Genomic DNA, 26,710 nt, shown 5'->3' with positions numbered 1-26,710 from the left:
CCCTTCTTTAACCAAAGCTTTTAAAAAACTTGACAAGGTAACCCTCTGTGTTAGAATCAAATTAGTTCTCATTTGGCTAAACTTCACCCTTCCTCATTTCTGTTCTCCCTACATTTTTGCCAGAATGGTGACTAATGGACTTATTATGCAACTTAATTCATATCTTTTTGCTCCCTATATATACCTATTTCCAATGAGCATTTTGTTATCAATGAAATGTTTAATTGTTTTAATTTAATTCAAAGAAAAAAGATTTTATTTTATCAAATAGGCTCAATATTTAATAGTAGAGATGGGATGTGAAAGAAAGCTTCCCACAAAATGGGATGAAATAAGACACCACTTCCTATTGCTGATAAGAAGGGTCTAAATGACTCTAGACCTCCTTCCTTACTTCCCATGGGTCAGTTTTTCCAGTATGAAGAGAAGGAAAAGGTGAACATGTAAAGGCAAGTTTTTTCTTATTATTGGAGTATCATCTATTACCTACACATAAGAATGGTAACTAGTTCCTCTGTCTTTACCTCCCAAACCTTCCTCTCCCAAACTTCCCTATTACTGTTGAAGGCACCACCATTAGCCCCTCTGGCTTTTAATCTAGATGATGTCCTTGACTCTTCACTGTCTCTCACTCCAATATGTTCGGATTTCCATTTCACCCTTGCAATATCCCTTGGCTATGCCCCTTTCTCTCCTCTGATACTGCCCCTACACTGGTTCAGGCCCTAATCACCTCACACCAGGACTATTGCAATAATGGTTGATCTGCCTGCCACAAATCTATCCCCCCTCCAGTCCATTCTCCATTTAGCATCAAGGTGATTTTCATAAAGCACAAATCATCCCCATACTCAGTAAATTCCAGTGGCCCCTTATCACCTTCAGGATCAAATATAAAATCTTCTAGCATTTAAACCCTTCATTACCTGCCCCCTCCTAGCTTTCCAGTCTTCTTACACTTCACATCCCATCCCCATCTCCACATACTCCTTAATCTGGTGGCACTGGCTTCCTGGCTGTTCCACAAAAAAGACATTCCATCTCTCAGCTCTGACAATTTCTCTGACTATCCCTGCAATGCCCAGAATATTCTCCGTCCTCATCTCCATCTGCTGGTTTCCATAGCTTCTTCAAGTCCCAGCTAAAATACCACCTTCTACAGAAAGCCTTTCCCAATCCCTCTTAATTCTAGTGCCTTCCCTCTTGGTCATTTCCTAATTATCCTGTATATAGTGTGTTTGTTTGGATGTAGTCTTTCCCCCATTAGACTGTGAGCTCCTTGGGGGCAAGGGCTGTCTTTTGCCTTTCTTGTGTTCTCAGAGCTTAGCACAGTGCCCGGCATGTCTCAGGTGCTTACTGACAGTGAAATTAACTGAGAGGAATCATGAACCCAAGACCCTAGGACCACACACAAATTCTTCCATTTCCAGTATGGTTCTCAAAGCAAGCATGAAGACAAAAGTAGCCATTACAAATTATTTTGTTGAGTCATTTCAGTCCTGTCTGACTTTCAGTGACCCCATTTAGGGTGTACTTGGCAAAGATATTGGAAAGGTTTGCTGCTTCCTTCTTCAGCTAATTTTCTGGATGAAGAAGTAAGTTAAGGGCAGCTAGGTGGTGCAGTGGATAGAGCACCGGCTCTGGATTCAGAAGGACCTGAGTTCAATTCCAACTTCAGACACATAACACTTATTAGCTGTGTGACCCTGGGCAAGTCACTTAACCCTATTGCTTAGCCAAAAAAAAAAAAAAGAAAAGGAACTAAGGCAAACAGGGTTAAGTGACTTGCCCAGGGTCACAAAGCTAGTAAGTGTCTGAGGCTAGATTTGAACTCAGGTTCTCCTGACTCCAGGGCCAGTGCTCTATCTAAAGGCCAGTGCTCCACCTAGCTGCCCCTTACAAATTATACTCATACCTTAATTAAAGGTATTATGTCCATCGAAAGAACTATATAGGAAGACAGCATGGTGCAGAAGAAAGGGTGTTGAACTTTGGAGTCACTGGACCTGAGTTGGAATCCATGTTGTACACTTACTGTGATCTTGGGGAAAACACTTAAGTTCTTTGGGATTTAGTTTTTTCCTGATCTGTCATGTGAGAGACAGGTCTCTTTCAGCAACTGATATATGACCCTGTGGATCCTGTGAATGTCACAGAGGTCAGCAACCTTCAAAATGTTTCTACTTTTTTTCTGGAATATGGAGAGGTATATTGACTATATAGTGACTTATCACTTAGGAATAGTGAGATCAGTATGCATCAGATGTTATCTGTCAAGGGAGAGGTAACTGCAATATTTAACAAACCATGACAGCTTTCACAAATGACAGAGAAGTATGATGGCTATTATAGCTGAGGCAACTGCTTCTTATGCTGTCTTTGGAATGTATGCATTAGCTATAAGAAAACAAATCTAAATATGGGTCTTCCAACTAGCCAAAGGCAGAGAAAAATTATTTGTGGCAGGGATATTAGTGACCTTTAGCTTCAACTCACAGCCAGGTTGGCTGTCCTTGCCAGCAGTTCCCTTGCCATGGTCATCTAGGGAGATGCCTGGGCCAATTGTCTAGGTACACATCGTTCATGGTACATAGTCCTGAGAGCAGCAAGTCGTGAAGCAATCCATGAAAAAAGACTGGTTTGGAAATGCATGAATGTCAGAAGGAGTAAGAAAAAAAAAGAGCGTGTAACACAAAATCACGTAAATACAGTGCACAAAAAAAATACTATTTTTGATAATCATGACAGCCAAAACCATCAACATAAAAAAAATTTAATACTTCATAGAATCATAATAGCTCTTCAATAGTCCTTTAATGTTTACAAAGCACTTTCCTGACAACATCTGCTCAGATAGGTAGTGTATTATTATGTCTGCTTTATGAATTAGAAGACCAAGACTTAGATGGATGGAGTGACTTGCCCATATTGAACCTGCTAACGTCAGAAATGTGATTCAAGCTTGTCTAGTGATGCCAGGTTGAATTAGCGGTCACTCCTTGTAAAAGTTCAGATGATGGCACCCTTCTTGAGTTTTAATCCTGTGCAAAATCTTCACAGAAATCCTCCACGGAGGGTCTATCCAATAGGCTATAGGTCTGCCCCTAAGCCTTTCAACATTTTGCGGGTAGCAGTGCAATATTCAGTTTATTTATCTGTTATCCCATCCTCTGATCATACCTTTTCTAAATAATGTCCCTTATTCCAATTCCAATTCCAATTCTTACACACAGCTCACATCTGGTAATATTCTATAGTTTACTTATACTCACATGGGTCTTTCCATTGCCCTTTGCTTCACATGCGATTTTTATTCTTTTGAGATTGTAGTATGGTCTATAGTTGGTGCCTACATAGCATTAGGAGATGAGGCAGCGAATTCCAGGCATGGTACTTTTCTTTGGCTGAAGTACTACCTTCCTTAAACTACAGGGAGACAGCATAACACTGTGTTAATTATCCAGCCAAGAAATTTAATTAGTTGAGTGCAATACCAGAAATATCTGAATTTCTCGCCAGATGGTGCCCTACTTGAACTACCACATGGAGCCTCATTAAAAACTCTCAGGGCCTATGCAAGGAAATAGCCACTTTCTAAAGCTACCATATCCCCACTGGCCATTAGTTAGCTTTCACTGCAAACTCCTCCTAAATATGGTGACTACTACTAGGGCCTAATTTAATCTAGGGCAGAGGTTCTTAACTTGGAGTCCATGAAGTTGCTTTTTGAAAACATTTTTTAAAAATTAATTTATTTTGATTCAGATAACATTAAAAACATTTTAATAGCTGTATTTCAATAAAATTGGTTTCCTTTTTGATCTATTTTATGCTCTTAAAAACATTATTCTGAGAAAGGCTAACTCTCTCTCTCTCTGTCTCTACTTCTCTCTCTCTCTCTCTCTCACACACACACACACACACACACACACACACATGCATGTGCACATGCGCTAATAGTAATCTAGAGTATGAAATGGAATATTGCCCAAAAGTTTTTTAAGTGTGAAATCTGATCATATCTGGCTGAGCCTCTATTCCATGAAATAGTTCACTCTCATAAATCATTTTCTAATACCTTCATAGACTCAGACATTTAGCTATGTTCAAACTTCTCTAATATAACACTTTATGAGTAAGGGGGCTGATGGACAGTATAGTTTTCCTGACTAGAGTCAAGACTGAAGGATAGAGTCACCCAGGAACTTTTGAGAAAGATAGGGACTCTGGGGCTATGGACCTACACAAGCAGTGGAACAATTGCAAGTGAAGGGCACTGCTTCTTGGAACTAAATATGATCACGAGCAGTTTGAGCCTTGTCTGGCTCACTGCCCCCCTTAAGGAGTGATCCATTTGGACAGAATTTTACTGTTTTTCCTAACTGTGTCTTACCACTACCTTCCTGCTCCCCTAAAATCATTAAACCTTGTTGATTTTCCTTCCAAAATTTTATAATAGGTTTAGTCTCTGTGTAAAGATAAGATGATTTTTTTTTATTGCCTTCTGAGCAAATGTTTGTTATAGGAGAAAACCACAGAAGGGTATAAAGACAAAAGGGAACCCATGAGACCAATTGTCCTAAGACTTAACAGAGAGCCTATATTAAGTTCTCTCTCTGAAGACATATAGAGGAGTTTCATTATGGTCATAAAGTTTATTGTTCATAGAAAAAAAGTGAAAAGAAAACCAGAAAAGAAACCACCCTTGTATGGAGACAATTACTACCAACTATCTCCCTCCTAGCTCCCTATTATGGTTCCCTTCTAGACTGGAGAGTATATACAGGGGAAAGCCCCATAGCCTACACTGATAGCCCATAAAAGAGGAAGGTAGGGAAGTGCTTACACACACACACACACACACACACACACACACACACACACACACATATGCTCCCCTATTTCAGGTTCAAGGCTCAAAGGAAAGTGTGGATGATTAATTTATTCATGTTTTAGGAACATGTAATCGCCTTAGGAACCATTACAGCTGCAGTCCTCCCTGGCCCTATACCAGTTCATCCATGGCTCATCATCTGCCATTCATTTGGAAGCATCTCCATGCTGTGATAGCTTCCTACTGCTCACTTTATTGCTCATGGAGCCCCAGCTTCTATCTCTGCTTCTGGTAACCCCATTCTTAGGAAGGATATAGTTCCAAAGGAGGGAAGAGACAAGGAAAAAGAGAGGATGGGCTATGTACAGATAGTATTGTTTTAACCCATGACATGACTTCTGTCCCATTCAAAAAAAGCAAAGGTTCATCATGACCCCAGGTGATGAGAGGGTTAATACCCTCTAGTACTAGTATCATCAGAACTGCTCTGCTAACTTCTTTCTCCATTAATCATTTCCTCAGGCCCAGAGAAAACAGTTCAGAAAGATGACAGAACTTCTAGGGCTGTATCCTAAACAGATCATACAAATGGGAAAAGGACCCACATGTACAAAAATATTCATATCAGCTCTTTTTGTGGTGGTAAAAAATTGAAATTGAGAGGATGCCCATCAATTGGGGAATGACTGAACAAGTTGTGGTATATGAATGTAATGGAATACTATTGTGCTCTAAAAAATGATGAACAGGCTGACTTCAGAAAAACCTGGAAAGACTTGTATGGTCTGATGCTGAGTGAAGTGAGCAGAACCAAGAGAACATTGTACGCAACAACAGCCACATTGTGCGATGACTAATATTGATAAACTTAACCCTTCCCAGCAATACAAGGATCTAAGACATCTCCAGAGGCCTTGTGATGGAAAATGCTATTCACATCCAAAGAAAGAACTATGGAATCTGAATGCAGATTGAAGCACACTATTTGCTATTTTTTTTTCCTCTTCTGTTGAGTTTTGTTTCCTCTTTCTGGTGATTCCTCCTAATTCTTACTTACAACATCACTAATGTGAAAATATGTTTAATAGGAATGCATATGTATAGCCTATATCAGATTGTGCGCTGTCTTGGAGAGGGTGGTGGGAAGGAAGGGGGAGAAAAATTTTAAACTCAAAAGCATATGGAAGTGATTGTTGATAAATCAAAATAAATTAATTTTTAAAAAAAAAGAAGAGGAAGACTTTAAAAAAAGATGATAGGAGAGGCAGAGGGACCAGACTTCAGAGGCAATAGGGGCAGAGCCTGAGTGAAAGCAGAGACAGGAGATGTAAGAACTTAAGGGAACAATTAGTAAGCCAATTTGGCTAGAATACAGAGCATGTAAAGGGGAGAGATGTGAAATAATATGTCTGGAAAGGTAGACTAGATTGTGGAGGACTTAAAGAGTTTTTAATCCAAGAAGAAAAGGAGAGCCAATAATGATTTTTGAGTTTAATAAAAAGAATGTTTGATTTGGCATCAGACTATACCTGAGTGCAAGTCCTTCCTCCAATATTTAGTAACTACACAGCCAAAGACAAGAAGTCACTTATCCTCCCAGGATATCAGTCTCCTCATCTGTAAAGTTGGAATGATATAGGTATGATATAATCTTTTTATTATATTAGTATAGTATAGTATATCATAGTAAACTATGATATAGTATATATATGGTATGATATAATATATATACTATGATGTAGTATATAATATATAATAGTGGTATATGATAAAATAATGATAATTAAAAATAATAAAACCCTATAGTGGGCAGCTAGGTGGCGCAGTGGAGAGTAAGAGGTCTGGAGTCAGGAAGACTCATCTTCCTGAGTTCAAATGCGGCCTCAGATATTTACTAGCTATGTGACCCTAGGCACTTAACCCTGTTTGCCTCAGTTTCTTCATCTGTAAAATGAGCTGGAGAAGGAAATGGCAAACCACTTCAGAATCTTTGTAGAGAAAACCTCAACTGGTGTCATGAAGAGTCAGACACGACTGAAAATAAACTGAACAACAACTTTATACTACCTACTCCGCAAGGCTGTTGAGAGAAACAAATGAGATAATGTATTTAAAGTATTTGGCAAGAATACCCTTGATGCATATGTAGATCATTCTCAAAGACTTCATAGAGATGAAAAAGTACTGTCATATGGGTAGGTAGTTGCTTATAACTTCTCAATTGCATTTTTTAAAATAAAACTAAAAAAAGTTCCCAATGTTTCCCAATGTATCTTCTTCTCTTTGAGATAAGTACCTTGAAAAAAATCACCCCTTGGGGCAGCTAGGTGGCACAGTGCATACAGCACTGGCCCTGGAGTCAGGAGGACCTGGGATCCAATCCAGCCTCAGACACTTACTAGCTGTGTGACTCTGGATAAGTCACTTAACCTCAATTATTTTCCCCAAACACACATGTAAGAAAATCACTCCTTCAGTGTTTCCCAAATTGTATCATTCCACATACAAATTTCTTCTGTATTCAGCTGCTCCTTTCAATTTCATCTTCTTAAGCTCCATTTCTATTCTGTGTAGAACACATTGGGTACTGAGGATACTGAGTCCAAATATGATGGTTCCACAATCATTTGATGGGAAGATATCATTAATAGATCTATTCCATTTTCATTCTATTTGCTGCATTTCTTTCAGTTTCATCTATAAATGCTCAGAGATATTTGGCTTGGTTGCTCCAAATCCCATTTGTTTGGGGCTTTTTTGCATGTCTGTTTTCCCCTCCATTGCTTTTTCCTTTTTTAGACTTTCTTTTTTCTGTCTTTTTTTGGGGAGGCAATAGTGTTTGTAATCTGTGGCCATTCTACTCCAAAATGGAGTAGATTCCACAGTACAAATGGATTTATCCTCTGAAGTACAGTTGTCACCGATTGCTATGTCTCTCCACCAGACAAGAATATCAAATGTTTGCTGGCTGAGGTGACTCCTGAGTTCTCTTTACCTACGTAAAGAGTTTCCTAATGCTTCTCTAAGGAATAAAGAAGTATTTTAGTCAATGCCTATACTTTTACTGTTTTCTTTTTTCAGCCTCAATAGCTTATTTGAACAGGTCAAGATGGACTTGTTATACATGCATACAGCGTCTTTTCATCCTCTCTTCTATTTTGGCATTGATTTTTACCTTAGCTAATTAGTCATTGGTCTTAGTACACAGAAACAGATTCTGAAATCACTGTATAACCAGTCACTTAACATCTGTTAAGATATTATCTTTTCATTATTTTGCTATACTCTTCAGTACTCACAATGCCCAGCACTTTCTGACTCTATTCTGTAAGAAAATATTCACAGTATAAAAAGTGAGTACTCTGAGTAGTCTAGAAACTTTTATCCTCTAGTTTCTTAGACACCATATTTTTCAACATTTCTTGTCATCCTCCTCTATGCCCACCTAAGTCACTAGGTAAAGAGGTATGTGTTGATTTGGTTCAAAATTTCTCTACTTCTTTGTGCTTTGAAACAGATGTTGGTGTATACACTGTAATTATATTTTTGATATTGTAATTTTTAATGCTCATTGTGAATATCTCAAGGCACAATAATCAAGGGCCCCACGAAATAGTATTTCTTTTTACAGTTATATGAATGATGAAACTAAGTAAGAGTTAGAAGCAGGCATGTTGGAGTCAATTCATACTGGCTTGCAAATATGAGCTTGTTAAATTTTCAGCATGAGCATTTACATCTTGGAAATTGACAAACTACACATCAGGGCTTGATTTACTATTTTGTTGATTGTTTGGACTTTTCCAAGTGATGGAGAAATGTTAATAATGCAGATTAAACTTAAAAGTGTGTCATATGATTTTGAAGACCTGTTTGTTAAATATTTCCATCAAACCAGTGGTTGATTCAATTTCTTTATTTGTGACTAGAGGGAGAACTTGCATTGGGACTCTACCTTGTCACTACCTTCTGCCACTCTGATTGGAGGATGGGGCTATGAACTCCAAACTTCCATTTAAAAAGTTCCACTCAAACATCTCATTTCTCACCTGGATGTATTATTTTGGGACTCTTGACCAACTTCTTTACCATGCCCCCTATTGGGTACCTTTCCCTACCCCCAGCTTCTCAGCTTCCTTTTGTGTTTTGTCTACCCCTTATGAAATTGAAAGCCCCTGGAAGGTAGGAACTGTTTTTTTGTTTGGTTGGGTTTTTTTCATATTTATATCCCCAGCACTTAGCACAGGCTTGGCGCATAGGAGGCACTTAATAAATATTCATTGACTGACTGTGAGTCATCTTTCTAAGTGATTAGCCCAAGGTCATACATTTGTGGCTGGGCTGGGACTGGAAACCATTCTCTGACTCCAAATCCAGCAGGCCACCACCCAATCTCCCATTTAGAGTTACCAAGAGGCAAACTAATGTCTATTGAAGTGTCTAATAACTGTGTCATTCTTAGGACCCTCTGACTCCATCACTTCCAAAGCACAAGAGGACCCAACAGGACTAAGGACCATTTTGTATTCATACTTGTTTCATGGTTTGCCAAAGAATTCATCACCAAGTGGCCAATCTAATGACTATCACATATGCCTTTGTGTATGTAACTAGGCTGATCCTAGAAGAGCACGCCTAGTGTGTCCCCAGACACACTACAAAGTCTTTGTAGCCTTGTAAAAAAAGGTCACGTTCCTATGCTCTGTTGGTATAGCCTTTGAGAATACAAGTTTACCTCATGCCATGATACCGAGTGGAACTTTTGAAATAGATAACACATTATAATCCACACCGTCTATCCAAGAGATAGCTTTACTGAGTCCCATGGAGGTGTACATCTGCTTCATCAACTGAGAGTCTGGGAAACGGATAAGTTCTTGGTTACAGTGGTAATTCTATCAATTTTATTTCCTGGCAGACTAAGTATATGAGGAGGAGGGGCATAGAAGGAAGTCATAGAATCATGAATTTAAAACTAGAAATGGACCTCAGTGGTCAGAGGAAGGAACTGAGGCTCAAAAAGTTTAAAATGTTTGCCCAAGAGTCACAAGCTCTGTCATCCTCAGTTTATTCTTCTGTAAAATGGGAATTATAACCCCTCCTTTAGAGGGTTGCTGAAGCTAGATATAGTGGATAGAGTGCTAGACTTGGAGTCAGACTTGGACTAAGTTCAAATCTCGTCTCAGATATAGATATAAATATATAGAAATATAGATATATACATATACATACATATATATGTATATACACGTATACATATATGTGTATGTATGTACACACACACTAGCAGTATGACCCTAGTCTAGGCACTTTACCTCTCTCAGCCTCAGTTTCCTCCTCTGTAAAATGGGGATAATAATAAGCTCTACATAAACATGAGCTATTGTTATTACTTTTTTTAAAACCTCTATTATTACAGTTCACAGTTTTACATATAGATTTCTTTTTTCTATTCCTTGTATTTTGAAATGATCGTATGTGTTGATTTTTCTTGCATTCATAATAAAATTAAATATTTAAATTAAATAAAGTAATTTTTTTTTTCATTTGCCCAAGGTCACACAGGAGGTAAGTGGCAGAGCCAAGGTTTGGATCTGGGCCCTCTGACTTCAAATCCAATATCTTCATTAGAGTAAAAGAGGCAAAACAAGTCACAGGAAGGCTTCTTCCTGCTCACAAGTATTTCCCCATGAATTCCAACAATTAGAAATTCATTTAGGTTAACTAAGTCTTCTTAGAAAGTACAGGAGGTCAGCTAAAGAAAGCCCAGCTAAAACCACTCAGGAAGGAGGAATACTGATTTGGGCTAGGAAAAAAAAAAACACGTGGTAGAGTGTAAGGAAGATAGCCCTCAGCAGAATGAATTTGTATAGCCAGAGGGCACCATGGGTGTCTGGGATATGGGGGGTGGGAGGGAAGGAGGAAAAATGGGAAAGGAGGAGGAAGGAGTCAAAAGAGGGGTTAGGAAAAGATCATGAAGACAACAAAAATGAGTTTTGCCTAGTTTACAATTTTGCCCTTGGCACTGGTAGCGAGTGAATATCTCGCTGAAAATTGTTGCTGCTGCTTGCTAATCATGCCTAAATTGAGGTCCTGGCCTAATTTGGAGAGCTGAAAACCTCAGCTTTCACCAATCCAACCCATTCTCTTCAATCAAGTTCATTCAATCCAGCCCATTTAACTCAGCACAGCATTTATTCATCCTCCACGGGAGGAGGAAAAAGACAGGAAAAGGAAGGAGCAGGAGACAGACATATACACTCCTCACTCCCTCATCCCCTTTCTTCCTCTGTCTGAGACAGTGCAGTGTTCAAAAGACTCACCACCCAAACCACCACTAACTTATTCCCTTCCAAAACTCAGGGCCGATGCCGATTCTAGGAGCATTTTGATATTTATCTTTTCCATTCTGCTACCAGATGTGATGTAAGCCTTGCAAAGCTGTCTGGAGACATCAACATCATCAGGCATGAGCACCAGAAGGTTGAGAAAGACATTCAAATGCTCAAGTCCATTCTGGAAACTTTTTCCAAGACGGTCAATGTGAAGGTGAGCAGCAACAAGTAGAGTGAAGGCTTTTCATTTCCACGTTCCTGCTAGAGTCCCCTCATCAAAATGTCAGCTTGGACAAGAAGCTTCCTATTCAAACCAGAGGGCATGTTGCTGGATGCCATCTTGATAGCTATTTCATTCCTTTGGAACCTCCCAAAGTGCGAAGGGAACCAGAGTATAATACAAGTATTATTGAATGACAGTTCTTAGGGGTTATAAATCCAGCACATGTGTGAGTTCTTATGTAAGCTTTATAAAGGCTATATATTGATAACACACTATGGATCATAGACTTCTTAAAGCTGGAAGAAACCTCAAACAATATCTAGTCCAGGAGTTCTTAATGTGGGCTCCAAGAACTTTCTATTTATTTATTTTGTTTTTTCACTAAAACAAATACACAATAAGGAAAAAATTACAACTTTAAATATTAAAACAAATACAAAATTAGAAAAGAAAAAAACATGTCATGTGCACAGCAGAGCATAAGAGAGCATTCAAAATATATAGCAATGAATTTCCATTTCAAGAAAGCCTTTGTAATAAATAGTATGTGTGGTGTTGAGAGCTATCCATCTTTTCTTTGCTTCCTTGTTAAGTTTTCTTTTATTCTCTCCTGTGTACTTTTTACTTTGTTCTTTTCCCCCCTTCTTCCCTGTACCCCAGAAGGCTAGAATTAAGTGTGGATATATTTGCATTTACATATATACACATATATACCTATATACACATGTATGTGTGTGTGTGTGTGTATATATATATATATATATAATCCAAGAACTTTAAAAAATATTTTGATAACTGTATTTCAGCATAATTGGTTTTTTATGTAATCCTATATGTGTTTCACTTTGTGCAGTTAGAAGCATTATTCTCTTAAAGAATCCTTAGACTTCACCAGATTGCCAAAGAGGTCTGTGACCAAAAGAAAAAAAAAGGTTAAGAACTCCTAATCTGGTTTAAACGTCCTATTTGACAACTTAAAAAATTAAGGCCCGGGAGGTTAAGGGATTTGCCCATCGTCATACAGAAAGCTAAGTGGTTGAGTCAAAACGGGAAACCAAATCTTGATTCACTATCAATCAACAAGAATTTATTTAGTGTCAGGTGCTATTAGAATATTAGAACAGAAATGAAAGTTCTTGCCTTTAAAAAGCATATATTTTACCAGAGAGAATATGTACATTTTATAAGCATATACAAAATAAATAAATGGTGGTGAGAACACTATATTTCCCATGTCTGCTTATCGGGTAAGACCAAATGATATTTCAGAGGCACACCTGCTCCCAGTTTTGGCTAACTTTGTCCTTGGATCACAGGTGGGCCAGAGCTCTGCCGTGAGGAGTAAGATGAAGTAAGATGTAAGTAAGGTGAGGAGCTTCTAAGGGCATAGTTCCTTCAGCTAAAAAAATGAAAGTATTGGACTCCAGGATCTCTAAGGTTCTTTCAAGCTGGGAATCCTATGATCCGGTAACAAAATGTAACCATGGTGGCAGTCATGTTAGGCTGAATCCTAGAAGAGAGTAGATATAAGTATAATCTGAAGATCTAATGCCCTGCTTCCCTGACGCTTTTCTCCTACTATTGTTTTTTCTGCCTGGGGGAAGGTCTGGCCCAAGATCCTAAAAGGTGAGCATGAAGCTTAGAACCTTGGCCTACCTGATAGTTGGCATCTAAGAGCTTTCTTACTCCCAAGATAAATATACTGCTTTTATAAACTAAGGAAATTCTTCAAAATCCAATTTATTCAGTCTAATTTTCAAGGTAAAAGTGATCTTGTTGTTCAATTGTGTCTGATTCTTCATGACCCCATTTGGGGTTTTCTTGGCAAAGATCCTGGAGTGATTTGCCATTTCCTTCTCCAGATCCTTCTCCATTTTATAGATGAGACAAACAGGATTAAGTGACTCTCCCAAGGTCACAAAGCCACTAAATATCTGAGGTCGAATTTGAGCTCAGGTCTTCCAGACTCCTAGACAGGTCTCCTCAATCCCCTCACTGTATCACCTCCCTGCTCAAGCTTGTCATTTTAAGGCCCAAAGATGTGAGCATGCTCACTTTTTAAGATCTTCGGCCAGACCTTCCCAAAGGTAGGAAAAACAGTAACTGGAGATGCAAAGAAGGACAATTTTTTTTTTTACTGTTACTAAACATCTTGTTTAGTCTATTTTATTCAGTCTCCAAAACATCCACTTTCTGTGTTACATATATATTTAATTTTGTAATGCGAGATGTTCCAGTAAGGGCTCAAAGCCTCCAGTAGATAGTGAGTAACACAGGCTGGAGAGGGCAAAGAAGCAGCATTTCCAAACCTTGCCCAAGGCCCAGGAAGGTATTATCTGAATTTTGTCTCCCCCACACTGGCTTTGCCCCTGCCCACACCAGATACATAAACTTTGTGTGTTCCGTTACTATTCCCACATCTCCATTAGTATGAATCCTACCTACAGTGTAGAAGCTGTGCTCTACCTTTTGAAGTCACCAGGTAGACAAATAGAAAAAAGAATATTACAATCACAGTAGAATGAAGCATCTCATAACATCCTTTTCCTGAGGCAACCTCTGGAACTACTGAGTCAAACTCATTAGAAAAAAGCATTTTCAAATGCAAACTTGCTCTAAATTCAAGTCCTGCCCCTCTAGGAATAAAGAACTGGGCCTGATGGGCTCACTCACCCAGCTATTCCCCACTGTCTTCCTTTCAATAGGTAATGCAGCTAGTAGGAAGGATAGACACTTACGGTGTGGAGCAAATCTCAAATTTAAAGGCAGTCCAGGGGGATAATCACCGTGAATTGAGTCTTCTGCATTTCAAGTAAGTGAATGGAAGATTTTTAATTTTGTTAAATGCATTCTGAAGGATTTTGCTTATCAAAGACATTGGCATGTAGCAAGGAAGCAATCTTGAGAATCTGAACCCAGCCAAGAAACAGAGAGGTCCTCTAATGCAAAATACACTCTAGCAAACCCTAGGTAATACTGACAAGTGAGGAAGAAATATGGCTGTTAAAATGATGTCATCCTGTTTGTGTTCCTAATTCTTGAATATGCCCTGAATTTATAGGATTATTTTGACTCTCTTAAGCAGTTTTCTAAGCAATAATCATTCATATGTCCATAGTGCTTTGAGGTTTACAAAGCACTTTCTCCATAACAAGGCAGATAGTACAAGTTTTATTAGCCCCCATTGTGCAGATGAGGAAACTGAGAGCCAGAGAAGTGAAATGTCTTTTCCAGTATCACACTACAAATAAGTGGAAATTGCAGAGACGTAGATTTGGGCTTAATGTAAGGAAGGACAATTCTCAACATTTAGAGCTTTCTCAAAGTGGAATGGGCTATCTCTAGAGGCAATGGGCCTCATCAGAGGTGTACAAGCGAAGACCAGTCAATCAATAAACAGTTATTAAGGCCTGCTCTGTGCCAGGTACCACACTAAGCAATGGGAAACAAAAAGAGGAGCTTGCAGTATAATGGGGAAGACAACATGCAAACAAAAATATGCAAAGCACACTATATATTAGATAAATAGGAAAAATTGAGAGGGAAGGCACTAGAAATAAGGGATGGAGAAGGTTTCCAGTAAAATGAGGGATAGAGAACTCACAACCACTCATTGCTTTTCTTCTCTATGCATTTCTTGTGTTCTACATTAGTCACTACTAACACGAATATAAAAGTAAATATGCCCTGACTGGATGAGTTTTTTGTGATTATGTTGGTTGCATGTAATAGCATGAAATTGAAAGGGGAAGGGAGGTGTTCCTGAAGATGAGGTTCAATCCACATGCATATATTGTGAGCTGATTGTGGGATCGGACGGTCTAGTCCAACCTCTGAAATTTATAGATATGTGGTGAGTAAAATGACGCTGAGGCACCATTTTCTCCAGGACAAGATTACAGTTTATTAAAAATGCCTTTAATTCTGATAAGTAAAGACTCTTCTGAGCTAGGCAGAGCAATGGGGTTTGACAAAATGGGGAATAGGATGGATTGCAGAGGAATGCTGATTATTAAATGATACAGAAGAATATTAATTTTCCTCAGATGTGAAAAGTCATGCTTAGAGAGGTTCAATAACTCACTCATTATCACACAGGTGGTAAGTAACAGAGCTGGGATTTGAACCTTTTTCTTTTAAATCCAGTGTTCTTTACACTACACTGTGAACCTGCTAATGAACCCATAGGAGTCAATGATATCAGCAGGAAAGAAAGGGGAAGAGAAAAAAGAGAAGGCAGGACAGTCTTGAAAGTTTATCCTCATAGAGGAGTCAGGACCCGGATGACAGTCTTGCAAAGAAGACTGAGAAAGACCTATCCAACATGTAGGAAAAGAATGAAAGAGTGGTATCACAAAAACCCAAGGAGCAGAGTGTCCAGAGGGAGGGGTGGTCAACAATATCAAATGCTGTAGAGAGAAGGAACAGTGAGGAAACGGTTCTCTCCAATCACCTTAAGAGACCATTGGTAGGTTGGAGAGAGCTGTTTCAGTTCAGGATGATTGAAGTCACAGCTTTGAAACTTGAGTAGGAGATAGCACTCAATGTAGTGCTTCAAGGGAAGCATTGAGTGTAAATAGCTTTTTCTAAGAGTTTGGCTGTGAAAGGGGGAAAAAAGGTATAAAACAATGTTTGAGGGAATGGTGGAGTCCAGTGAAGATTTTTTTTAAGGATGGATTGATCTGGGACATGTAAGTAGGCAGCAAAGGAGACCACAGTGAATAAAAACAAGTTGAAAACTAAGAAGAGAGAGGGGGAAAAGTGAAATATCAAGAGAAGACTAGAGAGGATAAATGGGGGTGGGAATTGTTCGGGAGAAGGGACAACTCAACCTTTAAGACTGGAGCAAAGGAGCAAAATATAGAATTGGAAATAAGAAGGAGCTTACTACAAATGAACTCAGTTTTTTCAAGAAAGTATGAGGCAAGACTCTGCTAAGAGGGATGAGGGAGAGTGGAGAGTAGATGGCTTGAGAGAAGATAAGGTTTGGAATAGCCACTGTGGAGAATTCATTAGAGCAGGGGTCAGGGAGAACTTAGATGGGAGAAAAAAATATGTCTTTATCTTCACTAACCTCTAATTGAAATTTAACCTTTCCTTTAATTATGAATGTTGCCAACAAACATTCTGAGAAGTAGCCCATAGTTTTCACCAGACTGCCAAAGGAAACCGTGATACAAAAGTTTAAGAATCCCTGCATTTAAAGGGTTTGAATAGAGCAAAAGGATTGGTGTGCAGCAGTGAGGACTCAGTTAAAGTTGGACACAGAGGGCCATCACCACTCATCCTGAACTATGTCTTGCCACTGGAATCTGATGACTCTGGAGGAGAGAAGCCAAGACCAGTGCTCTATTCACTGTACCACCTAGCTGCCCCTCTATTAATATAAGGATGTGATTTTATTTTCTTTATTCATGATTTATTATGTTTGTAGTGGTCTTATTTTGAAATATACATTCATTCCTAAAATAAATCTAACCTAGTCAGTGTGAATAATTGTTAAATGTATTGCTGCAACCTCTTTGCTAATATTTTATTCAATATTTTTACATAGATAACCATTACTGATATTGGTCTACAATTTTCTTTCACTGCTTAGTTCTCCTTAATTTTATTATTAGAACCATATTTATCTCCCAGAAAAAATTTAGTAAAGTACTTTCTATCTCCTTTTTTGAAAACAGTTCATGTAATGTATGGGTTAATTATTCTTTAAATATTTGATAGCACTCCCTAATAAGTCTATCTGGATGTGGATTTCTTTTGGAAGGTCTTTTACGGTTTATTCCATTTCTGTTTCTGAAATATGCATATTTAGAGTACTCTATTAATGTGGCTACTTTATATTTTTATAAATATGCATCCATTTCATTTGTTTTCCATTTTCTTAAAATGTAATTGAATATAGTAATTTCTGAAATGTTCCTTTATTTCCTTTCATTAGTTGTGAATTCCCCTTCTCATTTTTACTTTGGCAATTTGGTTTTTCTCTCTCATAAAAAAAAATCAAATTAGCTAATGGCTTGCTTCTTACTGATATTAAAAAAAACAAGTGCCTCAGCTTTATTTATCATATTTTGTTATGGTTGTTTTCAATTGTGCTTATATCTTCTTTTTTTTTTGGCGTTTCTATTTTTTGTGTTTAGTCAAGGTTTATATCATTTGTTGATTTTTCTAGTTCCATGATTCATGGCTTTTTTGCATTTATTGATGTATTTAGGGATATACATTTTATCCTAAGGACATCTTTGACTATATCTCATGTTTTACTATGTTTTGTCAATGTTCTCATTTTTTGACATTTATTACAATTATTATTTCTATAATTTCTTCCTTGGTGTCCTCATTTTTTTTCCTTAAAAAGATTTTTTATTTTTAGTTTTCAACATTCACTTCCACAAGATTTTGAGTTCCAAATTTTCTCCCCATCTTATCCCTTTCCCCACCCCAAGATGGCATGCATTCTGTATACCCCCTCCCCTAACCTGCCCTCCCTTCTATCTCATCTCCCCTCTTCCATTATCCCCTTCTTCTATTTACCTCTGGGCAGGATAGATTTCTATACCCCATTTTCCAGTATTTCTTATATCCTAGTTGCAATTTTTTTTAACATGTGCTTTTAAAACTTTGAGTTCCAAATTTTCTCCCTTCCTCCCTCCCCACCCATCCTCACTGAAAAGGCAAGCAACTCTATACAGGTTATACATGTGTAGTCATGCAAAACAGTTGCGTAATACTCATGTTGGGAAAAACTTAGTATATTTCCTTTCGTCCTATACTCCATTTATTCTATTCTCTCTTTTGACCCTGTCCCTCCTCAGAAGTGTTTGCTTCTGATTCCCCTCTCCCTCAATATGCCCTCCCCTCTATCATCCCCCTGCTCTCTTGTCCCCTTCTCCCCCTATTTTCCTGTAGGGTAAGACAGATTTCCACGCTTGCAATCCTCTGTGTGTATGTACATGTATGCCCACATTTGAGCAGAATCCGGATATGCTGAGCTACGGATTCTATAAAATAATAATGCATTCAGTCATGGTCAAAGATGAGAGATGAGAGATGAAAAGCATTTCTGGGAACCAATAAATGACCATTTTGGTTCCACTCTGACAACTAACTTCCCCAGCTTCCTTTAGGAAGCCTTCCTCAATCACTCTTAATTCCAGGGCCTTCTCTCTCCTAATTTTTTTCCTATTTATCCTGTAAACAGTTTGCTTTGTATATATTTGTTTCTCTCATTAGATTGTAAGCTCTTTTGACTGAATCTAAACTTCACAGAACAAATCTTCTTAATAAAAAGATTTATACTGTAAAACTTGGGCTCAGTCAAAAGGTCCCACCCAAGGACTTAGAAGGCCACAGGTTCCCCACCCCGGCCTAGAACATTAGAAAATATAAAGTTTGAAATACATGGGAGTAGTTTTGGTATGAGAGGAGATGAGATGGGGACAGAGACAGGACTTTCAGCTGGGAGAAATCTCAGAGTTCATAAGTCCAATCCCTTCTATAACACCTCACAATTTTCCTTACATATAGGGAAACTGAGGCCCAAAGATAGTATCACATGGACAGTAAGTGACAGACCCAGTATTCAAATCCAGGTCTTCTCATGCTGGATTTAGTGCTCTTTCCAGTTTGATTTCCTGTTAAACAACCTTGAATTTGTTTATAAGGAAACAAGGAAAAACATTTTTTGATGGTGGCTTCCTCCTATGTAAACAAGAACACAGAAGTGAAAACACTTTAAAAATCTGAGCAGCAAGTGCAACAAACAATGAACTGAGATATAGCTCACCAAAATGACTGTCAACTTTGTAATATATTTCTATTTTAAAAGAAGAAACTTCTCAAACTATTATATAGTTTTCTCTCTAAATTATTATAATAATGTAAGTGGCTGGTTTAATTTTTTAGGTTTTTTCCAAGCAATAATTTTTTTGAAAAGACAAAGATTTAATGTTCCAGTGAGCATTGTGCTTTATTTTGGATTTCTAAAACCGCATCATCTGGACATTCTCTAGTGAGTTTAGACTTTGGCACTGACAACAAGACTTGACCCCCTCCCCAAAAAAAGTTCCAAAAAACACAAGCTTCATCATTTAAAACCCTCCCGTTGGACTTCCTGTCATAAATCATGTTTGTAGCTCTTACAAAATGGCCTTTATCAAAGATACAGCAAAGTCATGTACTGAGTTTACCAACAGTATGCTTTTAAAGCAAAAATCTTGGTCAGGATGACATGCATCCATCTTGAAGAGGGAATTGGCCTAGGCAGCATCTGCATATCACTCCCCAAAGAGTCTTTTCCTGCTGAGGCTATTTAGTTGGCAGTGATTTATCAAGAAAACAACTCACTCCTTGAGCAAAGGCACAGAGTCAGCTCTGGAGATAGTGTTGCTGCACAAGTTTTTAACAGACTACCAGAACATGAATTTATATTTTTAAAAAACTGGCATTTATCAAATACCTGGGTGGAGAATGAAACCAAAGATAAGCACCATCCTAACATGGAAGCCATTTAAAATTCTGCCAAAATTGGGCAGAATTGTTTGATTGATAGATATAGATATACATATCATATAATTTCTTTCCTCTCCTCTCTTTATTACTTCATTTATCCTGTATATATTTTGCTTGTACATAACTGTATCAATTTTATCTTCTCCATTAGAACGTGAGCTCCTTGAGGGCAAGGTCTGTCTTTTGCCCTTCTTTATATCCCCAGCCCTTTAGCACATGCCTGGTACATAGTAGGTATTTAACAAATGTTTGTTGACTTGACTAGATTTCATTCACCCCAGACAAGAGCAAGTTCTTGGTATTGTGAATAAATCCATGGGTGGGAGATTCACTTAGGTTCTGAGCACAGGTGTTCATGGAGCAAAGAACTGAACAGGTGCTTGGTTATTCCAGATAGGAACTGAGTATAAGAAAAGTATAATTTTTGAAAGATGGATATAACTTGGAGAAGAACAAGGAGAGAATTTCCTAGGAGAGTAGAGCTGAAAACACCTTTTTTAATATGTTCCTAATTAGAAACACTAAATATAATGGTACAACCATTTTGAGGACAGTCCAGAGCAAATTGATGCTTTGCTGCAATAGTTGTCTTTTACTTCTGAAATAAGCCTTAAAGGCTTGAGCTCTTAACATTTCCAAGGAAAGAAAAGCCCTTTGTTCTGTTACAATAGCACCAAACAATCTTTCAGATAAAATCTCCCCCCAAAAAATCTGCCATTTGTATCAGAATGCCAAACTTCCAACCACTCCTTCCCACAACAATCTGTATTAGAACCATTATCTTTTTTTTTTAACGAGTCTCTATGTGATACCATTTTCTGATCCTTTAGAAGGATTTTGAGATGACTTTTCTGGGAAAGGAATTTAGCAACCTCAGGTAGTCTAGACCTTAACCAAAACATGAATGCTCCTTTCCAAAATCTCCCAAATACTATATCCAGCCTGCTTGAGGATCTCTAATTATTGGAAAACTAACTCCTGAGGCCCATTTTACTTCAGGTAGTTTTAATTTTGGGGAAATGTTTGAGTGTTTTCTCCTAACATCACGTCTAAGTCTGCCTTTCTGCAGCGTCCATTCATTATTTCTACTTTTGCCTTCTGAGGCTCAGCAGAACAAGGCTGATCGCTCTTGCAAATGACAGACCTTTAAATAGTTGAAGATGAGTATAAGGTGCCCTGTAAGTCTGTTCTTCTCCAGATATAGTATTCCTATTTCCTTCAATCAAATGATGTGCTCTTCCATGCTCTCCCCATCCAGTTTGCCCTCTTCTGAATGCACCTCAACTTACAAAAGTTTTCCTAGAACTTGGCCCCTGAACTTATCACAGTACTTCACAGAACCAAAGAATCTTAGTAGATCTCTGGGCCAGGTAGAACAGGTCTAATCCCTCTTCCAGGTCACAGGCATTCAAACACTTGAAGGTATAGCTATTAATACTTGCCTCCCCCTCTACTTTCTCTGGGTTAAATATCCCCATTTCTTTCAACCAATCTTCATATAACAAAATCTCAAGACCCTCCCCTATCCAAGTTACCATCCTCTGGACCAGGGGTGGGGAACCTCTCCAACTTATCAATGACTTTCCTAAAATGTGATACCCAGAACATGACATGATACTCCATATGTGTTCAGACCAAAGGTAGAATAAAGCAGGAGTATCCCTTCCCAAGTCTTAGATTCTATGCCTTTCTTAATATAGCCTAAGTTCAAAACAGCTTTTTTGGCTACCATATTGCTCTGTTGATTCATAGAGCTTGTGAATCTACTAAAGCCTCAAGGCCTTTTTTTCCCCCAAAGAAACTAGTATTTAGTCCTGTCTCCCTAATCTTGCACTTAAAAAATTGTTCTTTAATAAAATATAATTCTAGCTTCAAATCTCACCTCTGAAACTGGCTACCTTTGTGACTATGGGACATATCTCTTCCTTGAGCCTCAGTAAAGTTAGAACTAGATGGCATTAGAGGTCCCTTCCTGTTCTAGGTCAATGGTCTTCTATAAGCTATGACTTTATATTTTCCCCTATCAAATTTCATCTTATTAGATTTGGCCCAAAGTTCTCATCATTGAAATCTTTTTGGATATTCTTACAAATTCTTGAACAAAATTAATTATACTTCAGGGAATTCAGTCCTTCACCTAGTCCTGAATCCATTTGTCATCCTCTAGCCTCCACCTCTCCATCTTATGTGAAAACGAGACGTTTTATACAATGTTTAGGTGGAATCTAGGAATCTCCTGATCTGTCAGTCTCATTAACATGCCATGTCTAAAAAAGAAATGAAAGTTGGTCTAGCATAATCTGTTCTTTTTTATATACTTAAATTTCCTTTTTTTATTGGAAATTTAACAAACATTTAATTATTCATGAATAAGAACAAGAATAGTATAAGAAACTATGAACTTCTGGTTTGTCTATATAGATTAGATTTAACAAGATAGTTACTAAACTGTTTCATTTGTTTATGACTTCTGCACTTTTTTCTCCTGTAACTTTTAATATATTTTATTGATACTCTCATACATCTATCAACTACCCATTTACCTACCACCCACACCACCACTAGAAGAACACCTTGCTGATAAATATGTATATTCCAGTAAAAACAAATCAACACATTGGCTCCATCTGAGAATGTATATCTCATTGTGCATCTCTACCCCATTACCTCTCTGTCAAGAGGGGAAGATAGATTTCAACACCAGTCTTTTAAAGTCATTATTGGATACTGCTTTAACCAGAATTCTGAAGTCTTTTAAAATGGTTTTACTTTACCTTATAGTTGTGATCATGGCATAAATTGTTCTTTTGGTTCTACTCATTTCACCCTGCATCAGTTCATGCATTTCTTCCCATATTTTTCTGATTCTGTCATATCCATCATTTGTTATGGTGCAATAATATTCCATTACAATTACAGACCACAATTTGTTTAGCCATCCCCCTAAGTATTTCCAGTTCTTTGTTAATATAAAAAGGGCTGTAAATATGGGTCTATGACCTGCTATTGATAAAGGCAGACTGACTATTAGTGGCCTCACTGCTTCCCTTTTCTAGATGCTCACAAACTATACACTGGTAGTTATAGTCTCCCAATCTACCAGTGGAGTCCCATAGCCATAACCAGCATCATGCTGGAGTGTTATTATTCCAGGCACTCCCTTTCTGCCTCCTGTCCCTCCCTACAAGTACTACACAGTGAATTGAGAAGACCATGAGCCATCGGGGGAGAAATAATCAGCTAGCCGTAAAAATAATATGGGATATAGGCATACAATCAATATAGAAAGTACATCACTATTATTAAAGCAAATTAACTAAAACTTCTAATTAATTAAAACCTCTTTCTCCACCTTCCAAAAATACTTTTTAGTATTCATGTTACACTTATTTCTGATACAAGAGTGCCCTGATGTTTTTTTTTTAAGCTGATTTCATCTGCATAAACATGCTGTAGTGGGTAGGATCAGGACCACATGGTCAGTCTAATTCAATTCAGGAGACATCTAGTTTCTCAGATGTGAAAGGGATTGTGTTAGAAACTGAATAAACAAGGACTAAAGTATATCAAAAACAATAGCTTGCTTTCTCCACTCCCCTTTCCCTGCCCTGCCCAAAGACCTTACATTCTATTGGAGAATACCAAGTGTAAACAGTTAAGTAAATGCAAGCTATTTTGAGGGGGAAGGAAATAAACATTTATATAGCACCTACTATGTACCAGGCAACGTACTTTACAAACATTTCATTTTGTCCTCACTTACCTGTGAGGTAAGTGCTGTCATTGTCCCAATTTTACAGTTGGGAAAACTGAAGTAGGCAGAGGTTAAGTGATGTGTCCAGGGACACACAACTAGTAAGCCTCTCAGGTTGGATTTGAACTCAGGTCTTCCTGACTCCAGCCCCAAGGCTCTACCTACTATACCATCTAGCTGGAAAGGTAAAAATGGGGCTCAGAAAAGGTTTTGGGCCAAAGCCTCAGCTGATTCTTGAAATAAGTTAAGGATTTTAAGAGGCCAAAGTGAGGAAGAAGTAAAGACATGGAAACAGATACGGGATATTGTAGAGGAAGATGGGGAAGAGACCCCTATTAACCTGGATAACTCTAAGGATGGAGTGATCCCCAATAGACAAAGGTAAGTTAAAACAAAGAGTAATTAAGTTAAGGAGGAGATAAGGGAAGATAATCAGTTCTGTTTTGAACACATAGGGTTTGAGATGTCTCTGGCACATCTAGATGGAAATATCCAACAAGCAGTTGGACTGACATTCAGGGTGAGATATTAGGGCTGGATATTTATATTTAGGGGGCAGCTACATAGCACAGTGGATAGAGTGCCAGGCCTGGAGTCGGGAAGATCTGAGTTCAAATCTGACCTCAGCCACCTACTAGCTGCATGATCCTATGCAAGTCCTTTAACCCTGTTTGCCTCAGTTTCCTCACCTGTAAAATGAGCTGGGGAAATGGCAAACCACTATGGTATCTTTGCCAAGAAAACCCAAATGGGATCACAAAGAGTTGGACATGACTGAAAAGCAACTAAACAACAAAATTTATATTTTTAGGAGTCATCTCCATAAACAATAATTGAGCCCATGAGAATTGGTGGTATCATCAAAAGGATGTAGAGGTCCTCTTTTGGAGGGCAGGAGGTAAATGATGATCTACAAGGGAGATTGAGGAATGGTCAGACAAGTAAGAGGAGGCCCAAGACAGAGCACATCCAGGAAATGGAAGGAGAAGAGAGTATGCAGAAAGAGGGAAAGACCAACAATATGGAAAGCTGTTCAAGAGATCAAGGATGAAGCCTGAGAAACGACCATCAGATTTAGCACTGAAGAAACACTCTTATCCTTGGATAAAGCAGTTTCAGGCCAGGGAAGGAGTCAGAAACCAAACTGCAAGGGACTGGAAAGAGTGGGAAGTGAGAAAAAAATAGATGCAATGATTGTAAATAGCACCTTTCTGGAAGTTTGGATATGAAAGAGAAGAGAAAGATAATACCATAGCCAGTGGGATGTGTGTGTGTGTGTGTGTGTGTGTGTGTGTGTGTGTGTGTGTGTTTTAAAGAGATGAGGGTGATCTGGACATGTTTATAGGCAGCATATTATATTGCCTACCAAACTGAAGGTTTACAGAGCTATTGTGCTGACCTCACTGTTGTATGCCTGTGAAACCTGGACAATCTACCAGCACCATGCCAGAAAACTGAATCGCTTCCATTTGAATTGTCTTAGCAAGATTCTGAAGATCACCTGGCAAGATAAGATACCAGACACTGAGGTCCTTTCTCAAATTAAACTGCCAAGCATTCAAACTCTTGCAGAGAGTGCAAATCCAATGGGCTGACCACATTGTTCAAATGCCAAATGTACACTTGCCTGAAAGACTGTTTTACAGAGCATTCACACAAGGTAAGTGCTCACACAGAGGGCAGAAGAAGTGAAACAAGGACACTCTCAAGGTTTCTCTAAAGAACTTTGGAACTGATTGCATAACATGGGAGACATTGGCACAGCACCACCCAGCATGGTGTGCCCTCATCAGAAAAGGTGCTGTGCCCTATGAGCGAAGCAGACTTGAAGTAGCTCAAAAGAAATGTGAAATGCTCGAATTTAGAGAGTCCACCCCAAATGTTCACATGGAGTATTCATGCCTAACCTGTGGTAAAGCATCCGAGCTTGTATTGATCTGATCAACCACAGTCAGACACACTGCAACTTGACTCTGTCATAGTGATGTCATCTTGGTCCTCTTCGGGAACAAAGGACAGCAACCAACCAACCAATTAGAAGGCGGTACGAAACTGAGGAAGCAGTGCTGATTAAAGGGACAAGTTCCCAGAGGAAACAAGAAGAGACCGAGACCTAGGGTCAGAAAGTAGACAGGTTGCACTTGGCTAGAAGAGACTGCTGGAGCAAAGGAGAAGGGAATTGAGGAGTAGTGGGGAGGACAATGTACCAGATTTTTGAGAAGAGGAGAAAGGAGGAACCTCACAATTGATTTTTCTTAAAGAAAGAAATCTGGTCCTCTCCTAAGAGGGAAGGGGAAAAGAGTGATGTATGGAACTTGTGGAGAGAAGAAAATGCCTCTTCTCCCAAAGGATGGCTATCACTTGAAATTTTTATTTTAGCGAAAATTAATACGTATGTATGTGTAATATGTGTGTATACACGTAGGTAGAGAATATGTAAATGTATAGATTGAGTTTAATAGAAACAGCCTATCATCAAGGGACTAAATATCTAAAAATTATCATATACACTTCATTAGAATTTCACCAAACAGAAAACCTATTTTTCTTGGATAATGAGTCATGTCCAGCATGCTGAAGTAATAGTACCACACATGTATAGCTGGAAGGGACTTTAGAGAATGACTAGTCCAATTTTCTCTTTTTAGAAAGGCTTGCCAAAGGTCACAGAGGTAATAATCATCAGTGACAGGATTTAAACCCAAGTCCTCTGACTCGAAAAACAGGCTTTGTTGCAATGGACTTCATCCCTCCCCCAGGAAAAACAAAAAAAAAAACAAGGACACAGATGCTCCCACTTAAGATTTGTTATTTTATCCTTTTTTTTAAAAAAAAGAAAGATGTTAAATACTCCGAAGTAGAATCCCAGAGTGTTAGTAGTCCCAGAAATCACCCAAGTCATAGATTGTAGACCTACAGCTGGAAGGGATTTCAGAGGGCAATTAGTCCAACCATCCTCATTTTCCAGATGTGGAAATTGAAGCTCAGAGAAGTAACTATATAGATGAGGAAACTGGGACCTAAGTTAACAAATTTGCTTAAGGTAA

The 26,710-nt window shown here is 38.4% G+C and overlaps 1 protein-coding gene across 4 annotated transcripts in view; it reads left to right on the top strand.

Moving 5' to 3' along the window:
* Nucleotides 1-26,710, top strand: part of FAM81B (family with sequence similarity 81 member B) — an 88,302-nt gene that overhangs the window by 50,465 nt on the left and 11,127 nt on the right. For all 4 annotated transcript variants that reach the window (XM_021007239.2, XM_021007198.2, XM_078151933.1 and 1 more), the window contains 2 exons: nucleotides 11,254-11,383; nucleotides 14,098-14,204. In XM_021007239.2, the coding sequence (XP_020862898.1) occupies nucleotides 11,254-11,383; nucleotides 14,098-14,204 (237 nt within the window). The remainder of the gene's footprint in view (nucleotides 1-11,253; nucleotides 11,384-14,097; nucleotides 14,205-26,710) is intronic.

The sequence above is a fragment of the Phascolarctos cinereus genome, unplaced genomic scaffold, assembly GCF_003287225.1.
Source record: "Phascolarctos cinereus isolate Bilbo 61053 unplaced genomic scaffold, phaCin_HiC Scaffold_4;HRSCAF=312, whole genome shotgun sequence".
Lineage (NCBI taxonomy): Eukaryota > Metazoa > Chordata > Mammalia > Diprotodontia > Phascolarctidae > Phascolarctos > Phascolarctos cinereus.
Note: the sequence above shows the minus strand (reverse complement) of the source record. Positions and strands in the feature narration are given on the sequence as shown.